Source organism: Papio anubis, chromosome 17 (assembly GCF_008728515.1).
Source record: "Papio anubis isolate 15944 chromosome 17, Panubis1.0, whole genome shotgun sequence".
Classification (NCBI taxonomy): Eukaryota; Metazoa; Chordata; class Mammalia; order Primates; family Cercopithecidae; genus Papio; species Papio anubis.
The window spans coordinates 19,137,209-19,162,995 of NC_044992.1; the positions used below are offsets into that span (position 1 = coordinate 19,137,209).

Here is a 25,787-nt window from a genome sequence, read left to right on the forward strand (position 1 = left end):
TCTGCAGAGGTTTCTGCTGCTTTTTTTGTTGTTTAGTTGTGCCCTGTCCCCAGAGGTGGAGTCTACAGAGACAGGCAGGTTTCCTTGAGCTGCTGTGAGCTCCACCCAGTTCGAGCTTCCCAGCGGCTTTGTTTACCTACTTAAGCCTCAGCAATGGCGGGCGGGCGTCCCTCCCCCAGCCTCGCTGCTGCCTTGTGGTTAGATCGCAGACTGCTGTGCTAGCAATGAGGGAGGCTCCGTGGGCATGGGACCCTCCCGGTCAGGTGTGGGATACAATCTCCTGGTGTGCCCGTTTGCTTAAAGGGCAGTATTGGGGTGGGAGTTACCTGATTTTCCAGGTGTTGTGTGTCTCAGTTCCCCTGGCTAGGAAAAGGGATTCCCTTCCCCCTTGTGCTTCCCAGGTGAAGCGATGCCTCGCCCTGCTTCAGCTCTTGCTGGTCGGGCTGCAGCAGCTGACCAGCACCGATTGTCCGGCACTCCCTAGTGAGATGAACCCAGTACCTCAGTTGAAAATGCAGAAATCACCGGTCTTCTGTGTCGCTCGCGCTGGGAGTTGGAGACTGGAGCTGTTCCTATTCGGCCATCTTGCTCCCTCCCAACCATATCTGGTGTTTTTAGTATGCCCTTCCAATGTACCTCTACAATTTATTTTGTTTTATTTTTTGGAGATGGGGTCTTGCTTTGTTGCCCGGGCTGTAGTGAAGTAGAACGGTCATAGTGCACTACAACCCTAAACTCCTGGCCTTAAGCAATCCTTCCTCCTCAGCCTCCTGAGAAGATGGGATTACAAGGACTCACCACCATGCACAGCTAATTTTTTTATTCTTTATTTTTTTAAAGATGGGGTCTCGTTATGTTGCCCAGGCTGGTCTTGAACTCCTGGGCTAAAGAGATCTTCCTGCCTTGGCTCCTAAAGTTCTGGGATTATAGATGTGAGCCACTGCACCCAGTCCGTCTACCTTTTACATGTTATGTAGATACTGGTTTAGTCTCGAAACATGTAGGGTGTGTTTTGTTTACGTATCTTTAATTCAAATGATACTGTACTTAAGTAAACAAATGAAAGACTAGATGGATGAGCAATAGATGGATTTTAAAACAAAATGTAACAAAACTCTCCCCAGATTTATGATGGTCAGGAAGCACAATTTAATTTTTATTTTATACTGTGAGATATCATAAAATAGTAATGTGACTAATTTCTTTAGAGTCTTGCTGGATAAACTAGACTTTTGCTTTTCTAAAGTAGGTATTTATTTCTTGTGTATTTGAGGATTCTAAGTATTAGCATCTTCTCCTTACCACGTGCTCTTCTTTCTAACCAGTGTGGAAAGAAAAGACCCTCTGGCGGCCTTGGCCCGGGAATATGGTGGTTCCAAGCGCAATGCTCTACTGAAATGGTGCCAGAAGAAGACACAAGGCTATGCGGTAAGGGACAACGTCAGCCAACTTCCAGCTGGCCCTGGGCAGTAGTAGTCCTGTGCCAGTCCTGTGCCTATGCTTGGTGGGCCAATATGCATGTAATTATCATCTTTCTATTCTCCTAGGCAGGGCTGCCAGGGAGTGTTTGATATTTGTGCACTGCCCAAAGGCACCCTGACAGAGACGCAAATGCAACTGAAAAACAATCTGCACTCCACCCACCAAATGTATGGCTACATGCAGAGCTGCATCTCCCGAGGGAAGGGGACCTTTTCCTTTGGTCAGAGTGTTACTGACCACAGGTTCTTGGGCTCTCAATGCGATAGAAATTGTCATGAGGCCAAAAGAGTTTTCCTGACAAGGCTTTATTGGAGCTTATGCCCTTATCCCTCAGGCATGAGGGAGGAAGCACAGGAGAGGGAGGATTCTCTGGCTGAGTCCTTGAAATGAGCTGGTAGGGATTTTTTTATTAAGCAAAGTGCAGGAATTGATATTAAGGTAGAGAATGTGGACTGGGCTGGGTAGAGCATGTGAGGGGTAGGGGATGTGGGTCAGTTTATCTGCTGGCAATGGTTGTCTTGAGTAATGGGCCACCTAGTGTTCTGGTCGGTGGCAGCAAGGCTATACTCAGTTGTTTAGCATTCCTCCCTGAGGTGGAACATTCGCAACTTTGATTGGGTATGTTGGATTTCCTAGAGCCAGTTTCTGGAATTATTTAAGTAAAAGAATTAAACATTCTTTTAAACATTATGAGAGTGCAGAAAAACACTATGGCTATTTTCTTTGCATGACTGTTAGCAGGTGTGTCAGTGAAGTAGTAGTGGTGTGGGTTTTGTGATCAGTGGGAATGCATGAAACAGTGTTGTAGTGGGGATGAGCTGAAGCCAAGCCCCGTCCCTGCTGTCTCAGAAGCAGACACGAGCTCCCCCAGCAGTGATGCCTCCACCCAAGAAGACCGTTTTTGCTGAATTACCCTCCCAAAGAAGAGTGCACTGCCTAATTCACATAAAGGTCCTATGTAGCTGGGCCTCCAAAACTTCTCCAAACGTTTTCTTTCTATTGCTTTGAGAATTGTTTGCATTTAGTTTAAGAGTTTTTGTTTTCTAGAACAGTATCTGTTTTCTGTGAAAGTCAGAAAAGGAAGTAATACCTGATGTAAGTTTCAGTTTTTTTCTTGTGAAATACACGAAGATACAATGCACAAAATGTAAATCATAGTTTCTTGAACTGTGAGGAAGTGAAAAGTCAGGCAGTCACCACTCCCATCCAGAAGAGGAGCATCACCAGCTCCCACAGACCCTTCCTATGACTTTCCCATCATAACCCTCAGTACTCCCTAAGATAACCATTGTCCTCAATTCTCCTTCCAGATTTTTACAAAAGTATGCATCCCTAAATACTATGTTAGTATTGCTTGCATTTGAATTTTATTACAAATGGAATAAAAAAAAGCTATGTAATATATGCATCTGGCTTTTTTTACACAGTATTGAGTCAGAGAGATGTATCCTCATTGTTGCATATAGCTGTAATTTGTTCATTTTCTTCACTATTTAGTAACCCATTGTAGGATTATACCATTATTTATCCATTCTATTATTGATGGACAGTTGAATCATTTCCGGTTTGGAGCTATTATGAATAGTGCTGTTATGTTCTTGTGCGTATTTCCTGAAACACATATGTGCTCATTCCTGCTGGATACATATTTAAGAATGGAATTCCTGGGCCATAGGGTATGCATACGATGTAGTGGATAGTGCCAAACAGGTGACTGAAGTAATTGTACAATTTATATCCCTCCAGCAGTTTATGAGAGGTTTATTTCTGTGCATTCTCATCAACACTTAGTATTGTCAGTCTTTTTACTCAGGGTCATGTGGGTAATGTGTAGTACTATCTCACTGCGGTTTTGATTTGCATTTTCCTGTTGGCTGGGGCGGCTGAGCACCTTTTCTTACGCAAATAGATACCCTCTTTAAAACTAGCAATTCCTATTGCATTCTTACTGTATTTTGCTAAAACTTCTGAAGATTCCAGCACCATAATACTCCCTTGCCAGGCTGAAGGTTTTTGGGGAGGTGGGGACAGAAAATGAAAGAAGCTAGCAAGAAAAACTCAGCTTCAGCCAAGATCCAGCCCAGATATTAAATTAGCAGGGCTGGGAGTCTCTGTCATGTCAGCAGTCAAATGTCTTAAAACCAGAATTTACCCAGAGTATGTGTATCTTGTATCTTTGCCATTACCTTCTTTTCACTTTATGTTAAAAAAGAAAAAGAATCCCAGCACTTTGAGAGGCTGAGGTGGGAGGATTGTTTGCTCCCAGGAGTTTGAGGCTGCAGTGAGCTGAGATAGCGCCACTACACTGCAGTGTGGGTCCAAAAAAAAAAGAAAAATCTGTCATGCTACTGTCCAATAATAGAGCCTCCCAAAGTATAAACTCGCATCAGACCCTTGCTTATTCTTCCTGCTACCCTGTCCACTCTGCCTCTGCCCTGTTTCAAGGCTGGACTATGCCATGAAGGAAGGCCCCTCGGTTACAGCCTCCCCTAGCCCATCAACCACGCTGCCGAGGACACGGGAAAGAATGAGAAACCAGAGGGAGGAGGTTGCCTGCAGGAGGTTTAGCGTAAAGAAAATAGGAATGGTAATGGGAAATTGAAGAAAACATTTAAAAGGAGCCGTCATTCAAGAATGACACTACTGATGCTGCCTGTGCTGTCCCCCACCTGACAGAAATGGACCGAGGCAGCTGCCAGAGTGGATATGAAAAGACAATTCACATTTTCAGAAGGAGTGGCCTTCTATGATGTAACCTTGTTACAATGCAGGGAAGAGACAGACAATAAGATGTTTCCAGTCAGGATCACAAGAACAGTATTTCCTGCTGGAGTGATTTTTTTTTGTTTTTGTGAACATCTTGGATTAGTTTTCAAAACATTTTATGTTTGATGAAACCCAAAACTCATTTTGCCTGAAGAGTACTTTTCATTCATCATTAAATCTCTGGAAAATTAGAAATATGAACATGTGTCTGCTTTATTTACCCTTCACAAAATATATCTAGACCTGTTTGTCTGAGACGCCTCATAGTCTTATTCTCTCAGAATTAGGAAGCCAAAAATAACTGGTGAAAACTTTTTGAAAACCAGGAACCATGTGTACTTGGCTTAAAATAACTTTCTTTTTATTTCATCAAAGTATAGTGTGAAAGGTTATGTTATATCCCATATATATATATATATAATTTTATTTCAACTTTCGTGTAGATTCAGGGGGTGAGTGGGCAGGTTTGTTACAAGGGTACATTGCGCGATGCTGAGGCTTGAGTTACGGGTCCTGTCACCCAGGTAGTAAGCATAGTAGGCTGTAGGTTGATTTTCAACCCACGCCTTCTTCCCTTCCTCCCCTGTCTAGTAGTCCCTAGTATCTATTGTTGCCATCCATGTGGCTTTTTTTGTTTTTGAGATGGAATTTTTTTTTTTTTTTTTTTTTTTTTGAGACAGAGTCTCACTCTGTCACGTAGGCTGGAGTGCAGTGGCGCAATCTCAGCTCACTGCAACCTCCACCTCCCATGTTCTAGCAATTCTCCTGCCTTAGCCTCCCAAGTAGCTGGGACTACAGGCGCACCCCACCACGCCTGCCTAATTTTTGCATTTTAGTAGAGACAGGGTTTTGCCATGTTGGCCAGGCTGGTCTCAAACTCCTGACCTCAGGTGATCTGCCCACCTCGGCCTCCCAAAGTGCTGGGACTACAGGTGTGAGCCACTGCACCTGGCCCTTTATGTCCATATGTACTCAATGTTTAGCTCCCACTTATAAGTGAGATGTGGTATTTGGTTTTCTGTTCCTGCGTTAGTTTGCTTAGGATAATGACCTCCAGCTGTATCCTTGTTTATTCTTTTTACGGACATGATTTTTGTTCTTTTTTATGGCTGTGTAATATTCCATGGTGTATATTTACCACATTTTCTTTAACCCACTATTGATGGCTACTTAGGTTGATTTTTTTTTTTCTACTGTGAAAAGTGCTGCAATGAACATATGAGTGGTAGAACGATTTATTTTTCTTTGGGTAAATACCTAGTCGTGGGATTGCTGGGTCACATGTTAGTTCTATTTTTAGTACTTTGAGAAATCTCCAAATTGCTTTCCACAGGGGCTAAACTAATTTTATTCCCACCAGCAGTGTATAAGCTTTTCTTTTTCTCTGTGGCCTCACTACCATCTGCTGTTTTTTGACTTTTTAATAATAGCTACCTGACTAGTGTTAGATGGTATCTCATTGTGGTTTTGATTTGTATTTCTTTGAAGATTAGGGATGATGAGCATTTTTGCATGTTTATTGAATGTTTATATGTCTTCTTTTGAGAGGTGACTGTTCATGTCCTTTGCCTATTTTTTAATGGGATTATTTGGTTTTTGCTTGTGGATTTAAGTTCTTATAGATTCTGGATATTAGATGCATAGTTTGTGAATATTTCTTCCCATTCTGTAGGTTATTTGTTTACTCTGTTGATAGTTTCTTTTGCTGTGAAGGAGTTCTTTAGTTAGATCCCACTTGTCAATTTTTTAATTTTGTTGCGCTTGCTTTTGGGGACTTAGCCAAAAATTCTTTGCCAAGGCCAATGTTGAAAAATCTGTTTCCTAGGTTTTCTTCTAGGATTTTTATAGTTTGAAGTCTTATATTTAAATCTGTATTCCATTTTAAGTTAATTTTCATATGTAGTGACAGGTAGAGGTCTAGTTTCTATCTTCTGCATATGGTCAGCCAGTCATCCCAGCAGCATTTGCTGAATAGGGAATTCTTTTCCCATTGCTTGTTTTTGTCAAAGATCAGATGATCATAGGTTTGCAGCTTTATTTCTGGGTACTTTAAGTTGTTCCATTGGTCTATGTGTCTGTTTTTATACCAGTACCATGCTGTTTTGGTTACTGTAGCCTTAGAATATAACATGAACTCAGGCAATGCGAGTCTCCAGCTTTGATCTTCTTACTTAGGATTGTTTTGGCTATTCAGACTCTTTTTTGGTTCCATATGAATTTTAGAATAGTTTTTTCTAATTCTGTGAAAAATGATATTGGTAGTTTGATAGGAATACCATTGAATCTGTAAAGTGCTTTGGGCAGTATGGCCATTTGAATGATATGATTTTTCTAATCCATGAGCATGGAATGTTTCTTTGTTTATTTGTGTCATCGCTGGTTTCTTTCAGCCTCCTTCCATATATTGTTCAGCTCCAGGTAATATTGTAGGTGCTGGGGATTCCACAGTGAATGAAACAGGCAAAAGTCCCTGCTCTCATGGAACTTACATCCTCATGGGTTCTGGCAGTTAACTGAAATAAAAGGTAACATATACACCACATTTGAAGGGGGTATTGCTGTGGAGAGAAATAAAGCAGGGAAGGAGGATTTGGAAGACCTAGTTTTCTATTATGATGGAGAAATTTCCATTTGTAATGTGATTTCCAATAAGAATTCTGAAGGGACAGAAAGCCGGGAGGGTAGGTGTGACAGGAAGAATTCTAAAACTAACCCATGACTCTCCCTGTGCAGGAGGCTGAAGACAGAGACTTACTTGAGCCCAGAAGTAAGTTCAAGGCCTCAGTGAGCTATGATCGCACCACTGCGCTCCAGCCTGGGCAACAGAGACCTTGTCTCTGGGAAAAAAGTGTGCCATGATGATGAATGTCACTTACCATGCATTTTTATGCTTATGCTAAATAGTTGTGAAATAGTGCCAAATTTTTGTAAAGTAAGTTCCTAGAAGTGAATTTGCTTTTGCAAAAGGGTGTGTTACACTTTCCATTTTAATATGTATTCTCAATTGCCTTCCTGTAAGGTTATTTAGTTTATTTAGCTTATACTTCTCTATACAGTGTACAAGATTATACATTCCCAATACTGGATACACCTATTCTTTTGAGCTTTTTCAGTCTAAGAGGAAAAAATGGCATTTCTTTAAATTTTTCATTGCAGATGAAGGTGAAGCACTTTTTATCAACTTGTTAGTCATTTGTATCTTTCTTCTGCGAATTACTAGTACAGTTGCTTTGCTTGCTTTTCTATTTGTGTGTGCATCTTTTTTCCTCAAAATGTGTGATAGATCTTTTTCGTTTTCTTTTGGTTTTTATTTTTATCAAAGCTCTGCATGCCCATAATCAGGTATGCAGAGATCCTGATGAGCAAAGCAGTCAGTCCGGCCTGAGAGCTCTACATCCTGCTCCCCAGAGTCAAGCATTTTCAAGTCGCCTTGTTGATTTTTTTTTTTTTGGCATTTACCTCTATGTTGCTAAATAACACGTTTATCAACTGCTATTGCTAGTTTTTCATTTTAGATTTTGTATTTTGATCTCCAACTGTGAAACATGAGAATTTATTTCTTTTTCACCACCCCGCCCCCGCCCCATGCTTCCTGTCTTTGCATTCTCTCATTGTGATTGTGCGTATCTGGAGTTCACATTAAGATGCAGTGAGTGTCATTCATAGATTAGCCATGTAGTAGCATACACTGCTGTGGCTTTTTCTTTTACACAACCTGTTACTTGCCCTACACTGAAAATCATCTTGTTTTTGTCTGTTTACTTAGTTTTCTATGTAAATGACACTCATTCAACCCCAACTCTTTGTGAGATATCCCCACACATCACAGGGGTCAGGGGTCACAGCAGTGTCATCCTGAGGAGATCTCTCTGGAGCCTCTGACCTCTTCCATCATGGTCGCCCTCTATGCCTCGTGCACAGATTCCCTGTTAGTTCTTTGCCTCTCTCTTTTTTGATCTTCTGTATCCTACATCCTATTTTTTCCCCTTCAGTATCTGCCTGAGAATGGGTTCATAGAAGGTAAAATTTTATGACCTCGCATCTTTGTTTTACCCTGATGCTTGTTGGTTTCCTTGGGTATAAAATTTTAGGTCAGAAACTATTTTCCTTCATAATTTTGTGGGCATTGCTCCATTGTCTTCTATTTGCCAGTGTTGCAGCAGGAACAAAATGATTACAGTCTTTTGTGATTTTTTTCCTCGCCAAAAGCTCATCGGAGGTTCCGGTTGTCCCCAGGATTCTAACATTTCAGGGTGACGTGCCTTGCTCTATAGTTTAAGTTTTGTCTTTTCTATCGTGCTAGGCACTCACTACACCCTTTCAGTATGGTAATTCATAACTTTATTTTCTGGAATTATTTCGTTGGTAATTTCTTCTACTCTGTTTTCTCTTTCTGGAAGTCCCCCTGGCCTGGCCCTCTATCATATTATTTTTTCTCCTATTTTCTATCTCTTTGCATTACAGTTTTGTTTTCTAGGAGGCTTCCCTAACTTTAATCTTCTAAATTCTATTAAATGCTTAATTTCTGCATTTTTTTGCTTTTGCATCATTTCAATTATTTTTTAATTGTGAAATATACATAACATAAAATTTACCATCTTAACTATTTTTAAATGTACAGTTCAGTATCATTGAGTATATTCACATTATTTTGTAAGCAATCTCTAGAACGTTTTCGTTTTGCAAAACCTATATTCTCTACCCATTAAACACTAATCTGACATTTCCCTCTTCCCCCAGTTTCTGGCAGCGGCCATTCTACTTTGTATCACTATGAATTTGACCACTCTAGGTGCCCCATATAAATGGAATCATACAGTATTTGTCCTTTTGTGTCTGGCATATTTCACTTAGCATGATGTCCTCAAGGTTCATCCATGTTATAGCATGTGTCAAAATTTCCTTCCTTTTTAAGACTGAATAAAATTCCATTGATTATATTTGCTATCATATTTTTAACTTCTAGGATTTCTTTTTTGTTCCCTGAAATTTTTTATACCATCCTGTTCTTGTTTCGTAGATATAATGTTACATATGAATTTCACTGAGGATTGTAGGTTGATTTTATCACGAAATCTCTCTACGCAGATTGTTTCCTACAGTCCCTTTGTTCTATTGGTATCTTTAGGTCCCTCTCTTTATGCTTGAGGTTTGACTGCTCATACTGCTCATACTGAGGTTTGACTGCTTTAGGTGGAGGCTCTGCAAAGCTGACCCCTGCCCGGGCCTGTGTATGAGGCCTGCGACTATGGTCTTCATAGTAGAGAGCTGTTCCCGTGGCATGTCCATGATGAACTCCTGATGTCAGTGTCTTTAGGTCCTTCCTCTTGGGCTCATCCATTCTCCAGAGAAAGGCCTTCCGGTCTTCTGCTGGAGGGCATCAACCTGGCAACCAGGACTGTGGGACCTAATCAGAAAAGAGGCCTGGGGGCCAGGGACAGTGGCTCACCCCTGTAGTCTCAGCACTTTGGGAGGCTGAGGTAGACCAGGCTGGCCAACATGGCAAAACTTCATCTCTACTGAAAACATTAGTGGGGCGTGGTGGTGCACGCCTGTAGTCCCAACTGCTCGGGAGGCTGAGGCATAAGAATCTCTTGAACCTGAGAAGTGGAGGTTGCAGTAAGCCGAGATCGCGCCACTGCACTCCAGTCTGGGTGACACAGCGAGACTCTGTTAAAAAAAAAAAAAAAAAAAAAGAGAAGAGGCCTGGGGGTGGAGAGTGACTAGCTCAGCCCTCACCATGTAAATTCACTTAATTCCCTTATTTTCACTGCATTACTCATGCCTCAACTGCTCACTATCCTCTGGGTGTGCACAGAAGAAACAGCATTTGAAGCTCTGGCTGCTCTGTAAACAGATCTCCAACCCAATCTTCCTGTTTTTAACCACCTTCATCCCCCCACCTGAAGCACCTCTTGACATCAACTTCCTGTGTCTTTGAGGGATTTTCCACCATAAATCAGGTTGGGTCTTTGCCCTTCCCCACTGCTGGCTTGGGATTTAGTTTACTTAGGTCTGTCATGTTAGTTATCTCTTGTCCATTGGACTTTTCAGCTGCCAACGTTATGTCTTTTTGTTTTCTTTCATGTTCCCTTTTTCCTTGTCAGTTAATGCCTTTGAGGGGGAAATTCCTTTCTGTGGTTTTCTGGGGCTTCACGAGGGAATGAGATTGTGAGTGCGTGAGATTGTGAGTGCGTGGGAGATTGTGAGTGCATGCATTTCATTGCCATCTGCCTGGAGGCCTTAGAGAGCTTTATTCCTTTCTCCTTAAGGATATTAACAGAGGTTCCAGGTACCCTTTACATGTAGACTATATTATATACAACTACACATACCCTTTTGTTCCTTCTGGAGTGCATTTGTGTTTATTAGGTCGAGTTTTATTTTTCCGCAGATGGCTGGCTGTTTATTTTAGCATCACTTATTTAATCATCTCTCTCAAACTACCTGATAGACCCAGGTATGAATGGGAACTGAGTGGTGTCTGGACTTGCTGTGCCCTTCTGTGGCTCTGTGGTCTGGCCTCTGCCCCAGGTTACTGCCAAGCAGAGAAATGAGAACATGACCTGAATGTGGCACAGCGCCCTGGGTCCCAGGCAGAGTCCCGTGTCAGCCAGCGCTGTGGCATGCGTTACTGTGATGATTTTAATGACCTGGCATTTTTCATTATTTGATTTATGTTTATTGGTTTTCTAGGTAAACTATTACAAATAACGATAGTTTTGTTTCTTTTTTCTTTTTTTTTTTTTTTTTGTTGTTGAGAGGTGGTCTTACTCTGTCGCCCAGGCTAGAGTGCGGTGGTGCGATCTTGGCTCACTGCAGACTCCGCCTCCTAGGTTCAAGTGATTCTCCTGCCTCGGCCTCCCGGGTAGCTGGAATTACAGGGGAGTGCCACCACACCCAGCTAATTTTTTGTATTTTTAGTAGAGATGGGGTTTCACCATGTTAGCCAGGATGGTCTTGATCTCCTGACCTTGTGACCCACCTGCCTTGGCCTCCCAAAGTGCTAGGATTATACACATGAGCTACAGTGCCCGGCCTTGTTTCTTCTTTCTAATATTTATACCTCATATACTTTTTTTGGTTTATTGCATTCATGAAAGTCCAGGTCACTGCTGAATAATGCTATTGATGGTGGATATTCTTGTTTTATTTTCTGTTAGTAATATCTCACCCAAATAAGATTTAACAATATTATTAAATAATTTAATAATAATTTAATAATCACCTAAATAAGATTTTTGTATTGTTTTGTGATACTCTATCAACTAAAGGAAGCTTGCATCTGTTTTGAACTTACTGAGGGATGTTTTAAATCCAGAAATAGATACGAATTATATCAAATTCCTTTTTAGCATTTAATGAGCTATCCATATGGTTTCTTCTCTTTTGACCCATTTATATAATTAGTAACATAAATACGTTTACTAGTAGGGAAACATTTGTACATATCTGGGGGCAAAATTCCAACTTGGTCACGGTATGTTATTCTTGGAGGAAACTCTACTTGATTATGGTTATTCTTTAACGTGAAACATATGATTTTTTATACTCTTATTATTGATGAAGAGACATTTGGCTTGTTGCTTGCTTTGGTGTAAATGAAGTTTTGTGTCAATAAGGCCTGTTTTTGTTTTCATTATGATGTTAGTGAGCTCTAAAACCCTGTATCATCTGTAAACAGTAAAAAGTGCAATAGGTATTTATTTTACCACCTTCTGTAGTAGGATTAGTGACATAATTAATTCTTAGCCAAAGAGAATGTTTTATACTCTAGGTGCAAAACTTTGTCCAATATGACAAATGAAAACCTGAAAACCCCAAAATGTTGTTGGATAGAAGTTGGGAAACCTTTCATTTAAGCTTCAGACAATTTTTGTGAAAAGTATAAAAGTGAAGACTTACATTTTCCCTGGAACTGATGCTCTTTTGTTCAGTGAAAGTCCTCTGAAAGGACCTGTTAGTTGCATAGAGGTAAGGCTAGGCCCTCACATGTCTCAGGGCTCAAGGCCTGAGCAGCCCAAGGCCCATCAGTGGTCGCAGTTACCTCAATGGGAGCTCAAGTGTCCCCTGTCCTCATGTGGCCACTTGATCTGCTGGATTCTGAGTCAAGTATGTTGAAATCTCTTACTCTGACTATGGTTTGTGTCAAAAGCTTTGATTGCTGAGAGATTATGTTCCAGATATTTTGAACCATACATAAAGGTTCCTTGCTCTATCTTCTTGGTGGTTTTTACCTTTTACTTCAGTTAATCCTTTTGATCTGATCTAGAAGTTTACATTTTATATACCAATATTGCTATTCCATTTATGTTTTCTGTGCATTTTATGTTTTGCATTTATGTTATTTGCACAATATATCTTTATACTTTCTCTCTTTTCTTCTGTTTTTTTTCCCCCAGAGATGGAGTCTTGCTCTGTTGCCCAGGCTGGAGTGTAGTGGCACAATCATAGGTCACTGCAGCCTCCACCTCCTGGGCTCAAGTGATCCTCTTTTCTTAGCCTCCTAAGTAGCTGGGTCTACAGGTACATGACACCACACCTGGCTAATTCTTTTAAAAAATTTTTTAGAGACAGGGTCTTGTTATGTTAGCCAGGCTGGTTTTGAACTCCTGGGCTCAAGAGATCCTCCCACATTAGTCTCCACAGTTAGCTGGGATTACAAGTGTGGAGCCACTTTGCCCAGCTCCTTTATTTTCAGCCTCTCTTAGTTGCTTGTTTCAGGGTTATGTCTCATAAATAGTTTGGCTTTACATGTAATCTGAAAATTCCTCTAACAGGGCAGCTTAGCCTGTTCACATTTTCTTGTGGCTGTATGTGTTTTACCTCCTTCCTCTATCTCACTTTAAATTTAGTAGACTTCTCTTGCTGGCTTCCTTCTTACTAATTCCCAGGCACCTAGCAGTGTGGTAAGGTGTGTGAGTTGAAGAGGTGGGAAAACCCTGGCCTGAGACTCTGAGGGGTCATCACAGTGGAATAATCATAAAGTTTAAAGCTAGAGTCTGTTTTTATTAAACTGAAGCAGAATCATAGGTCTTTTCCAATCCAACACATTTTCAAAAATGTAGAGCTACAGAGCCAGCTGCATTAGTGAGAAACAGCCCCATCGGCCCCTTTGGGGTCAAAAGTCAGAATTGGAGGCAGGGCCTAGGCCCAGGTGCTCTTGCCAGGGCTGCTCTCTGGGGTAGAATGGACGAAGCGCAGTGGGCAAGGGCCGAGTCCACTGGCCCTGTCACCAGGGGAGCTTCCCAAAGTCAGGGCCATACCTGGGAGCAAGAAGGACTCCAAAGACCTGCAGCAGATCTGGAGCACTGTGAGCTGGAGGAGTCGGGCTCAGATAGCAGCCTACAAGTGTGAGGGTGGTGAGAAAGCAAGGTGGACAGAGAGGGAAAAGGTGGCTCTCAGGGATCCAGACCAGTGTCTCGTGGCATCTGATGCCTAGTCACCAGCACGTGTGGGGACGTGCCTGGACCTGTGGGCTGATGCTTCGGCACAACTGAGCCTCGCAGCACCAGGGTGCCCCTGGACAGAAACAAGCACGTGACCAAGCAGAACTCCTTAGAAGCCATTTAAAGGGATAACTGGAAACTGTCCGTCCTAATTGGGCAAGATTGCTTACCAATTTGCGAAGTAGGGCGTATGCTTAAAGTACTTTTTAAACTTTTTTTTTAAATGATGCTGCTAAATGAAAGTATGTGTAATTTCACAGGGAGGATCCGTTTTGCCAAATGAAGTTCACTTAGCTCCTTTTATTGGTGCTTTGGGGAAGAGGGGGCGTGGTCTGTCCCTTTAGCCTTGTTGTTCTTGATCTGGTTTTTCTTTTTTTCTTTTTTATTGTAAAATACACATAACATGAAATTTATCATTTTAACTATTTTAAGTGTACAGTTCAGGGGCATGAAGCACGTTCACATGGTTGTGCGGCCATCACTACTTTCTATTTCCAAAATGTTTTCATCATCCCAAACTGAGCTCTGTATGCTTTAAACACTGGGTAGGGGACTCCCTATTTCCCACCCTCAGCCCCTAACCACTGTTCTGCTTTGTCTCTGAATTCACCCATTCTGGCCACCTCGTAGACGTGGACTCACACAGCATGTGCCCTTTAGTGAGGGGCTGATTTCACTCAGCACAACGTCCTGAGACCCATTTGTGTTGTGGCGTGTGTCAGCCACGCTGCTTCTGCATCCATCTGTCCACCTTCTCCTGTCCATAGCCCCCACCCCATCTTGGGTCAGGAGATGTGATTTTCCTTGTGTCTTCCAGAACCACAGCCAAGAGACCGCCTGCCACCATGGCTTGAAAACCCTTACCGACTCTGTAGCCAGCGAAGTTAGACCCATATTCCTGACCTGTGTGTAAAGACCGGTTTTTTGTTTTGTTTTGTTTTTTTGAGACGGAGTCTCGCTCTATCGCCCGGGCTGGAGTGCAGTGGCCGGATCTCAGCTCACTGCAAGCTCCGCCTCCCGGGTTCACGCCATTCTCCTGCCTCAGCCTCCCGAGTAGCTGGGACTACCGGCGCCCGCCACCTCGCCCGGCTAGTTTTTGTATTTTTTTAGTAGAGACGGGGTTTCACCGGGTTAGCCAGGATGGTCTCGATCTCTTGACCTCGTGATCCGCCCGTCTCGGCCTCCCAAAGTGCTGGGATTACAGGCTTGAGCCACCGCGCCCGGCCCAAGACCGGTTTTTTTTAATGGGAGTACTTAGCTGTTTTATTTGTCCTCCCTTTTCTCAGAGGTATGGAACATAGCTCCCCTCCCCACCCTCACCACACCTACCTGAAAAACGGGAAGATTAGATCCTCCATGTCCTTAAGGAAAAAAAGAGAGTGTTGTGGTTGCCAGCAGTTTGGGCTCCAGGCTTCTGTAAGTCATCCAGGTCCATGTCGGAGAATTAGAAGCAAGAAGGTAACAGAGGCAGAGGATAGGAGCAGAGGCTTAGGCGGAGAGAGAGCAGAGGCTAGCGCCCTTGGTTGTGGTGGGCTGGGGACTGAGAGGTGCACCTGGGAAGACCAGAAACTCAGCCACCCTGCAGGCTAAGGGCCCACATCCTGCCTCTTCTGACCTGCCAAATTCCTACAACATGCAGGAGAAAGTGAGGGAACTAATAAGGTGAGCTTATTAATCTGGGTAAAGGTTCTTGGCTGGGCACAGTAGCTCACACCTGTAATCTCAACACTTTGGGAGGTTGACGCAGGAAGATCACTTGAAGTGGAAGTGATCCACTTCCACTGGAAGTTTGAGGCTGCAGTGAGCTATGACTACACACCACTGCATTCCAGCCTGGGTGACAGAGTGAGACCCTGTCTCTCTCTCTCTCTTTTTGTTTTTAAAAGGTTCTTACCATGAGTTAGCCTCGTCTTCTGACTTTCCCAGGTTATTTGACGGAAGCATCTGCATCAAAATTGCCAATTTACACTTTAAAAAAATTATATATAAATGTTAGATGTCTTGCCAGCTTCAGGAAGGAAAAACAGGATTTTCAAAATAAAATGTTGTCAGAATGTGTCCTCCTCCTGGGGACTGAGGGTGATTTAAGTCCCTTTGTCTTCTTTCCTCCCATGGGCGGTCTGTCCCCAGCTGAGGGCCTCCATAGGTCAAGTATGCCAGCAGCTGCTGCTGCAGCATAACACTGCCCATCACCAAAGCCATCATCTTGTCACCATTCAGAAAAAGGAGGCCTTGGTTTTTGCTGCTGTTCCCTCTCCATCCCCCAGGACAGTATGTGAGTCTGTTTAGATAATCACAGTCCCAGGTGAATCTGCACTGAGCATTTTTTCCATTCTCTTACTCATGAAATGTTCATTTGGGAAAAAGAAGTAATTTCATGGCAAGACACTTATGATTTCACAGGCTGAATTCAGTCTTTCTGAGGGTAGGAGGTTAATGGGGTTGAAGATTACCTCCCTTCCCTTCCCTTCCCTTCCCTTCCCTTCCCCTTCCTTTCCCCTTCCCCTTCCTTTCCCCTTCCCTTTCCCTCCCCTTGGCTAACTCATGGTAAGAAGTCATATTCTTTCTTTTCTTTCTTTCTCTTTTTCTTTGATGGAGTTTCTCTCTTGTTGCCAAGGCTGGAGGGCAATGGCATGATCTCAGCTCACTGCAACCTCTGCCACCCAGGTTCAAGCGATTCTTGTGCCTCAGCCTCCCAAGTAGCTGGGATTACAGGCGTGCACCACCATGCCCGGGTAATTTTGTATTTTTGGTAGAGACGGGGTTTCTCCATGTTGGTCAGGCTGATCTCGAACTCCCGATCTGCCTGCCTCGGCCTCCCAAAATGTTGGGATTACAGGTGTGAGCCACTGCGCCTGGCCTTGAAGGTTACTTTTCTTGTGTAATCCTAACTTGATCTTGGAACAAAATTCCTGAGAGTTAATTCTTCAGTTATTGCATATTATTTTCTTAGTACGGTTCTAATTCTGCTGACTACAGAGTCAGAAAGGGTTTTATTTTATTTATGTATTTATTTATTTATTTATTTTTTTGAGACGGAGTCTCGCGCTGTCGCCCAGGCTGGAGTGCAGTGGCCGGATCTCAGCTCACTGCAAGCTCCGCCTCCCGGGTTCACGCCATTCTCCGGCCTCAGCCTCCCGAGTAGCTGGGACTATAGGCGCTGCCACCTCGCCCGGCTATTTTTTGTATTTCTTAGTAGAGACGGGGTTTCACCGTGTTAGCCAGGATGGTCTCGATCTCCTGACCTCGTGATCCGCCCATCTCGGCCTCCCAAAGTGCTGGGATTACAGGCTTGAGCCACCGCGCCCGGCCAGAAAGGGTTTTAAAACCATGGTGACAGGTGGTTTCCCAGCCAGAGCTGTGGTTCTGGAAGACACGAGGAAGACCACAACTCCTCAACCAAGATGGGAGTTGGGGTATGGAGAGGAGAAGGTAGACAGATGGATGCAGATGCAGAGTGGCTGACACACGCTGCAACAAAGATGGGTCTGAGGATGCTGCACTGAGCGAAATCAGCCCATCACCAAAGGGCCCATACTGTGTGGTGGAGGGGCATAGTCACATGTGTGTCGTTGGGAGGCAGAGTCTAAGGTAGAAGAACCTCTCTGAGGGCAATTTGGCAGAATCCGTCAAAATGGATTCCACCTGTGTGCAGAGAGGTGCGTGGCAGGATAATTATTGCAGTAGTGTTTGTGATAACAGAAAACTAGAAACAACCTAAACGGGCTGCTGTCTGCATCCATGTGATGGATCTGCATGTGTCGTCAGAGAATGAAGTAGCGAATGGTGATGGAAGTAAAGCTAGCAGTGACGAAATATTTACCACATGACTGACATTGTCTAAGTGCATCTAATCTTGACCACAGTCCCATAAGTTAGGCATTTTATATCAATTTTACCAATACGAAACTAAGGCAGCAAGAGGCTCCATGACTGCTCAGAGTCACACTGTAGTAAGGGACAGAGCTGGGACTGAACTCCTGCTGTTGGGCCCAGCATCCAGTCCCTTGGTCTCTACACTGAAACTCTTCCTCCAGATGTCATGAAGGATCTAGCTCTGTATCTCTTGGTAAAGGTGCAGAACATGCCACCATCTGCATAAAAGAGAGAAATACACATGCATGTTTGGGTAAGTGCAGGGCAGCGCTGTCCTGTAGAACCTTCTGTGATGACGGGAATGTTCTAGATCTGTGCTGGTCAACCCTGTGGCCACAGGTGGCTGCTGAGCACTTAAAAGATGGCTGATGTGACTGAGTAGTGGAATTTTCATTTTATTTAATTTTAACTAATTTAAACAGCCGCATGTGGCTGGTGACTGTCATGTGGGGCAATGCAAGGTAGAATATAGACAGACGGATGTTAAAGAAAAGATAATCGGATTTTGTGGTTTGCAAACCGTACTTTTAAAAAAGCTTCTGCAGATACATCATTGGAAAAACGGGTTTCATAACTGTTTATTTCAGAACCACTAATTTAATCTAGCCACTTCATTTGAGAGACGAGAAAATTTAAGGCAGAAAAGTCGAGTCACCTTCCTGAAATCACACTCAGCTGCTTTAGTGCGAGGAGGGAGGAGCTGGTCACAGTTTGGTTTGGTTTGTTCCTCTTTAGAGCAATGGACATTCTGGTTTGCCAGGGGCTTCATTCAATCTGATGTCAGCTCAGTTCTTAGCGTGGCGGGTAGGTTCCTGGAAATGGCAGCTTTGGGTGAAACCACGTGCCATAAGCCATGGGAACTCAACTCTGGCTCATATCAGTTAGCCTATGATGAAACTGGTTTTGTCATACAGTGTATCACCATTTCACTTAATGTTACAGTGTCCAAGAACCTCTCAACAACATTAAGTGAGGACTTACTATAAAAGAAAGAAAGAACCAGACTTTTGTCTCCTGGGCTCCCAGAACTCCATGAGTCTTGTAGTGGCTCGCCCTTTCCTGAAGCCCCAGAGTTCATCCTGCCTCCTGCACACCCCAGGCTCAGGCTGTCCTGCCTGCCTGCACCACAGCATGGGTGAACCACGGTAGGACCACGCTTCCCTGTGGGTGTACTCCTCAGCTCCTCACGCATGGATGGCTTTGGAAATGTTTGTGTGGACTCTACTCCCAGCCCCGAGGGCTGAACAGCTGGTGAGTCGTATAGGTGGCTCATGAGAAGATTTCTCCAGCATTTCCTTGAGGGAGCTGCTGGACACAGGTAAACACTCAGCAAGGAGCAGAATGGGGCTTCAGGGGGCTGCCAGTCCATTGAGCCTGGGTGACTCCAGGAGGAGAGGAGCCAGCAGAGCTGTGCATAACCATGAACTTTTTTAGAAGCAGCAAGCAAGGAGGAAGAGTGGAATTAATGAAAATGAGGTAGCCAACTTAACGAAAGGCAGAAGAGGAAAGGAGGGGAAGAAAATTCCAGGAAAGTGTTTCCCCAGAGGCTTGGGCATGGTTCTGGGGACAGAAGATGGCAGGGAATCATCTGAGATCCGAGCTGAGGGCACAGAGATGACCTGCTCCCAGGACGCCGAGGAAGAACTGGGAGGCTCCTGCTGAGCCGGGGGGCTTCGCCTGCCTTCGGGCACTGTATGAGGCTAGCGCTGCCAGTGGAGCTGCTGGTGGGCTGGAGGAAGTAGACCCAGCCAGGGGGCAGGAGGTGTCGGCTGCAGGCCTGTGCTTGCAAGGCAACCAGACCCTGTGTCACAATGCCAAAGCCAGGGAACCTCGGGAAGGAAATGCTGTGGGTGGGTACTCCTGAGTGTCCAGTGAAAATGGAGGAAGCAAGAAAGACAGGGCCCCAGCCACTGCTGAGATGTGTATCTTCTGTGATTCTGTCTCCAGGGAGAGACTGTGTAGCATCTACCTTAACATCTCTGGCACAGAGCTGTTCTCATGCCATGGGAAGGCTCTTGCCCACAGAGGAGTAAAGGGAAGGGCGCTGCTTCCTGGACCAGCTCACCGTGGCCGCTGTCTACACTTTGCCAGTCTCAAACCCTCAGTGCCTTCAGTGTGGATACAAGAGTGAGAGGAACGTTTAAAAAGCAAATTACTCCAAATTAATCTCTAAATTTAATGCAGTTCCAATTAAAATCCCAACAGACTTTCTTTATTCTTGAACTTAACAAAATAATTAAAAATTCACCTGGAAGAATAAGCAAATAAGAAGAGCCAAGCAAGTTTGGAGAAAGAGTGCTGGTGAAAGTGAGTTGCGCTGCCTGACTGGAAAGGTGCTGTGAAGCCGCGGCAGAGGAGGCCCCCTTCACACGTCATTCCGCCAACCCTAGCGTTGCAGAAGCAAAGACACAGTGGTAACAGCCATGAGCAGGGCCCCTGCAGCGCATGTTTCAGAGTAGTAATGACATTGAATTGAGTGGGTTGAGGAGGTCTGCATTTTTTTTAATCTTAAAAGATAAGCAGAAGTTGTCAGATTTGATCTGGGAGATAATGAGCCATATAAAATCTAAAGTAGAAAAATGAATGATTGGCTGGGTGTGTGCGGTGGCTCACGCCTGTAATCTCAGCACTTTCAGAGGCCGAGGCAGGAGGATTGCTTGACCTCAGGAGTTCAAGACCAGCCTGGGCAACATAGTGAGACCCCATCTCTAAGAAAAGATGAAAAAAAAAAAAATTAGCCAGACTTGGTGGCTTTCACCTGTAGTCCCAGCTACTCGGGAGGCTGAGGTGGGAGGATCACTTGAGCACAGGAGATTGAGGCTACAGTGAGCCCTGATCACACCACTGTACTCCAACCTGGGCAACAGAACCAGATCCTGTCTCAGAAAAACAAACAAAAACGATTAAAGCAATAATATGAACAGGAGCGGGAATGGAAAGGTGTTCCAAGGAATCCCAGAGTTATTTGCTTGAGGGACAAAAGGTAGCTTTTCGCTGCCACAGAGATGTGGCTCACCCTTTGCAGCAAATATAAAAGAAGTCATGTCAGGTGTTCTGATTGTCTGTAGCTGTAGAGCAAACCACCGTGAAACACAGTAGATTACAGTAACATCTTCATTAACCTTATGAATTAAGAGTCTTTAATTTTTGCCAGTTTGAGGAGTGAAAATGATGTTTTACCATTTTTATTTTCTGGTGAGACTGAGCAACCTTTCATACATTTCAGACTATTTTTATTTCCTCTTCAGTACGTTACAGATTCATTCTCTGCTAATTTTTACTTGAGTTATTTGTCTTTTTTTTGAGACAAAGTCTTGCTCTGTCACCCTGGCTAGAGTGCAGTGACACGATGTTGGCTCACCTCAACCTCTGCTTCCTGGGCTCAAGCAGTCCTCCCACCTCAGCCTCCCAAGTAGCTAGGACTACAGGTGCACGCCACCACATTTGGCTAATTTTTGTATTTTTTGGTAGAGATGAGGTTTCACCATGTTTCCCAGGCTGTTCTCAAACTCCTGGCCTTGAGCAATCCACTTGCCTCAGCCTCTCAAAGTGCTAGGATTATAGACATGAGCTACCATGTCTGTCCTCTTTCTTACTGGTTACATTAGTCATTTGCTATACATATATCGGTTTTAATTTTGTCACACAGAAACTTTTTTTTAGTCAGATTTCTCAATCCTTTCCTTTATGCTTTTGCATTTTGTGCCTTAAATGGCTTTCTTTCCCCAGGATTATAAGCCTATTCTTTTATATTTTCTTTTAATGTTGTAATTTTGGTTTTCAAGCTTAGCTATTTGGACCTCATCTCTAGGAAACAAGCAGATGGGACTAATCCCTGAGAGAAGGGAAACTCCTGCAGTGATGGATGGCCAGCCCACCAGCTCTCTGCCTGGGAATAAATCCACCTCCCAGTGCAGGGAGCTGGCCTCTGAGTGCAGCACAGCAGCCTCACTGGCTGAGGAGGCGGTGATCAGAGAGGGCAGCTGAAGCTGCCCATTTTATGGAATGGGGCATCAGAAAGGAGGACGCTATGAAGAGAGGGGCCCCAGGAGTCTATGTGCAGGTCTCCACGAGTCCATGGCCAAGGGTTGTGCTCTCTGTGTGCAGGATGAGGCCACTCGAGGTTTACCAGATAGTCTGAGATCAGAACAGATGCACTAAAATTGGATGTGTGTGTACACTTGTCCCGGGTAAGGACCGAACACTGAATGCACAGCAGGGAAGGAGCACAGGCTGCATTTGCTGAGATTTCACATGAAATCTTATGTGTGCATTTGCTTTGTATTCTCTCTCACCAGACCTTCAAAGTAAGTGTGGTGCTCCCTGGGCTCTTACTGCACATGCTGAGCTCCAGTGAGGAGTGAGCTGCTTTTATCCTCTGTGATCTGTAAATTGTTACACTTTCCCCATAGTAAAAACTCAATCTGATTCCACAGCTGTGATAATAAAAACTGATTGGGAAAACCGCAGAGAGATTCAGGGTCAAAGTGAGGCTGTTTAGATCATCATGAGCCTGAGACAGCTGGTTCCTGCAAGAATGAAGGTACAGCATTTTCTAATCAGTCTCCTGCCTTTTTCCCAAGAAGCTTTTCTTTTTTTCTTTTTGACTTTTGGACTTAGTGTACACAGAGTCAGTTCGTTCATAGACACCTCATGGAGGCAACTAGAGGTCCTTGGTGAAGGTGAAGAAGTACTGGGAATGCAGCCACAGAATCCAGCAGTGTCCTCGGTTGAATTTAGCACAGTACACAATTCAGTGTGTGCCCTGCAGCTTCTCCCCCCAGTGATTGATGTCTTTACCAAATGTTAATAACCAAGGTAAGGCAAGTAACCAGGCAACCAAGGCAAGCGAAACATCTTCAAGAAGCAAATGCCATGGGCTGTGCGGTTTTGCTTTGCCCTGTCCTGCTGCGTTATTCATGAGTGTTGTCTCTACATTCCCCCGTCTGGAACTTTAGTACAACCTCAACACTCTGGGAAGATATTCATGGATATGCACTAAAATTAGGATTTTACCTTCCCGTGTGCAATTCAATATCATCATTTTTCTCAAATGACTTTTGTTCCATTGAGGTGGACAAAATTCTGTATCTTACAATTTTTTTTTTCCTAAACTGTCCTGGAGACCTAACCAATTTGGGAGATGGTTGGACTGTTGCCCTTTTATTAAACATCTAAGACTTTCATCAAAAAGTTCCATATTCCACTCAGAAATATCTCTAAGGTACTTATATCCTAGGAAAAATTAATTTTCTATTAGTAACTAGCATTTCCCTGGGTAAAAGTAATCAGCGAGTTTCTTTCTGTTTTTGCTCCACTTTTTCCTTCCCAAAAATCTTGTACATAAATTCCAAATGTTAGTGTTCAGAGTGGACACCACACTCTAGCCCCTTAAGACAATCAAGGTCCTTCCCTCCTTGTTTCCTTCTTCCCTCCCTGCCCTCCTGCTCTCCCTCCTTCCCTCCTTCTCCCCTTCCCTCCCTTTCTTCCTTCCTTCTTCTTCTTTTTTTTTTTTTTTGATAGGGTCTCGCTCTACCACCCAGGCTGGAGTGAAGTGATTTGATCATGGCTCACTGCAGCCCCAACCTCCCCAGGCTCAAGTGATTCTCATGCCTCAGCCTTCCCAGTAGCTGGGATTATAGGTGTGCACGATCATGCCTGGCTAATTGTTCACATTTTTTGTAGAGACAGGTTCACGCCATGTTGCCCAGGCTAGTCTTGAACTCCTGGGCTCAAGCAGCTCCTGCCTCAACCTCCCAAAGTGCTGGGATTTGTGAGTCATCACACATGACCTCCTTTTTAATTGAGGTATAACTTACATATGTGCATGGAGATGTTCACGAAGTGACCCAGGTCTAGAAGGCACAGCATTCAGCCCCCTAGAATCCTCTTCATGTTCCCCTGGTTACCAGCTTCTACTCAAGGGCATTGATGATCCTAGTCCATTTTATTCAGGGATTAATATCAAAGAAAATACCTGAAGATACAGCCTATAGAATGCCTGCTTGGCTGTTTTTCATTTTCTTCTCTTTGTTCTTTTGATGAACCCCTGAGTCTCAGATAAGTGGTCTTTGGGAAAAGTCCTTACCATATTAACATCCTCAGGGTGGTCTGTCTGTCTTCTTAGGTTTGGCGTCTTCTGTGAGCATTGAGGACTGTTGCCCAGCAGCTCAGCCAGATTTCACCTCCCTCTACTCTAAGGCCTGAACCAGCTCTAGTCATCCCTTCACCAAAAATGAGACTTTTCACCTCCATCCAGGGGCAGGTCCTGGAGCGAGTTCTTAGCTTGCTCCCTGGGGTGCCCAGGACTTGCCCAGCCACCTGTGCCCAACAAACTGCTGTTTTTCTGCCTGGTACCCGGTACATTGGCCCTGCCCACATGAGTCCCTTGCTGCCATAGCTTCCTTGACCTCTCTGGTCACTGCAGTGGGACTGGATCTTAACCCACCTACCTGGGACCCACAGACCCTGCCTAGCTCCTGGCTGCCCAGGGCTGGACGCTTTTCTAGTCCAGGAAACCAACCCCCAAGAGACTGGTGAATGATGGCATGATCCCATCACTGCTGCCTGCCTCTTCCCTCCAACTCCCACGAACTGGCCCCCAGGTCCCAGGCTGCAAGAGCTCCTGGAGACTGTGCTAGCCCCAAGGAAGTCCTGGCTCCTGGAGGACTGACCCTCTTCCACTCCATTAGGCCATCAGCTGCTGTCCTCAGCCTTCCCTGCCTCCCCCGGGCTCTGCTGATGAGGGTGCAGCACACCGTGTAGCTCATAGCCTCTGTACGTGGTCTGTAAGGGAACAGTAATTTAAGTGACATGGCTTTTCCAGAATGAACTGAGAGCTCTGATGAAGCATAACTCAATTCATCCCTTTTCTGCAAGTCATCTTCCATCCATGTGGAAAGTGTGAATGATACCAGCTGTGCCACACTGATATTGACCCCCTCGTTCCTGAAAATACACCTTAGAGCTCACGAAAGCACACTCCAGTGACTGGAAAGGAAGTCACTTTTGTCTTAAGAACAGCAGCGGAGCAGCCTCTGAGATGCACAGGGCTCTACAGGTTGCTGCTTGGCCTTACCTCTGAGGTTTCCTAAGTGCACACAGCTTTTTTTTTTCGTTTTATTTCTGAGAAATTTAATTATTATAGTTTTTTTAAAAATCAACTTTTATTTTAAAGTTTCAGGGTACATGTGCAGGATGTGCAGGTTTGGTACATAGGTGTGCCATGGTGGTTTGCTGCACAGATCAATCCATCACCTAGGTATTAAGCTCAGCATACATTGGTGATTCTTCCTGATGCTCTCCCTCCCCCACCCCCAACAGGCCTCAGTGTGTGTTGTTTCCCTCCAAGTGTCCATGTATTCTCATTGTTCACCTTCCACTTAGGAGTGAGAACATACTTTGTTTGGTTTTCTGTTTTCTGCACTAGTTTGCTGAGGAAAGGGGCTTCCAGCTCCATCCATGTCCCTGCAAAGGACAGGATCTTGTTTTTTTGTGGCTGCATAGTATGGTGTATATGTACCACATTTTCTTTATTCAGTCTATCACTGATGGGAATTTGGGTTGGTTCCTTGCCTTGCTATTGTGAATGGTGCTGCAGTGGACATAACATGTGCATGTATCTTTATGACAGAAGGATTTATATTCCTTTGGGTATATACCCACTGATAGGATTGCTGGGTCAAATTGTTTTTCTTCTAGATCTTCGAGGACTACAAGGAACTTACACAAATTTACAAGAAAAAAACAACATCCCCATTAAAAAGTGGGCAAAGGACATGAACAGACACTTCTCAGAAAAAGACATTTATGTAGCCAACAAACATGAAAAAAACCTCAACATCACTGATCATTAGAGAAATAAATGCAAAGCAAAACCACAGTGAGATACCATCTCACACCAGCCAGAATGGCAATTATTAAAAAGTCAAGAAACAACAGATGCTGGCAAGGTTATGGAGAAAAATGAACAGTTTTTTTTTTTTTTTTTTTTGAGATAGTATATTAGTCCATTTTCATGCTGTTGATAAAGACATACCTGAGACTGGGAAGAAAAAGAAGATTAATTGGATTTACAGTTCCACATTGCTGGGGAGGCCTCAGAATCATGGCAGGAGGCGAAAGGCACTTCTTTCTTTCTTTTTTTTGAGACGGAGTCTCACTCTGTTGCCCAGGCTGGAGTGCAGTGGTGTCATCTCAGCTCACTGCACCCTC

General features: G+C 44.1%; 1 protein-coding gene across 3 annotated transcripts in view; it reads left to right on the forward strand.

Moving 5' to 3' along the window:
* SPECC1 (sperm antigen with calponin homology and coiled-coil domains 1) overlaps positions 1-25,787 on the forward strand; it is a 315,868-nt gene that overhangs the window by 260,438 nt on the left and 29,643 nt on the right. For all 3 annotated transcript variants that reach the window (XM_031656993.1, XM_031656992.1, XM_031656994.1), the window contains one exon: positions 1,326-1,428. In XM_031656993.1, coding sequence (XP_031512853.1) covers positions 1,326-1,428 — 103 coding nt within the window. The remainder of the gene's footprint in view (positions 1-1,325; positions 1,429-25,787) is intronic.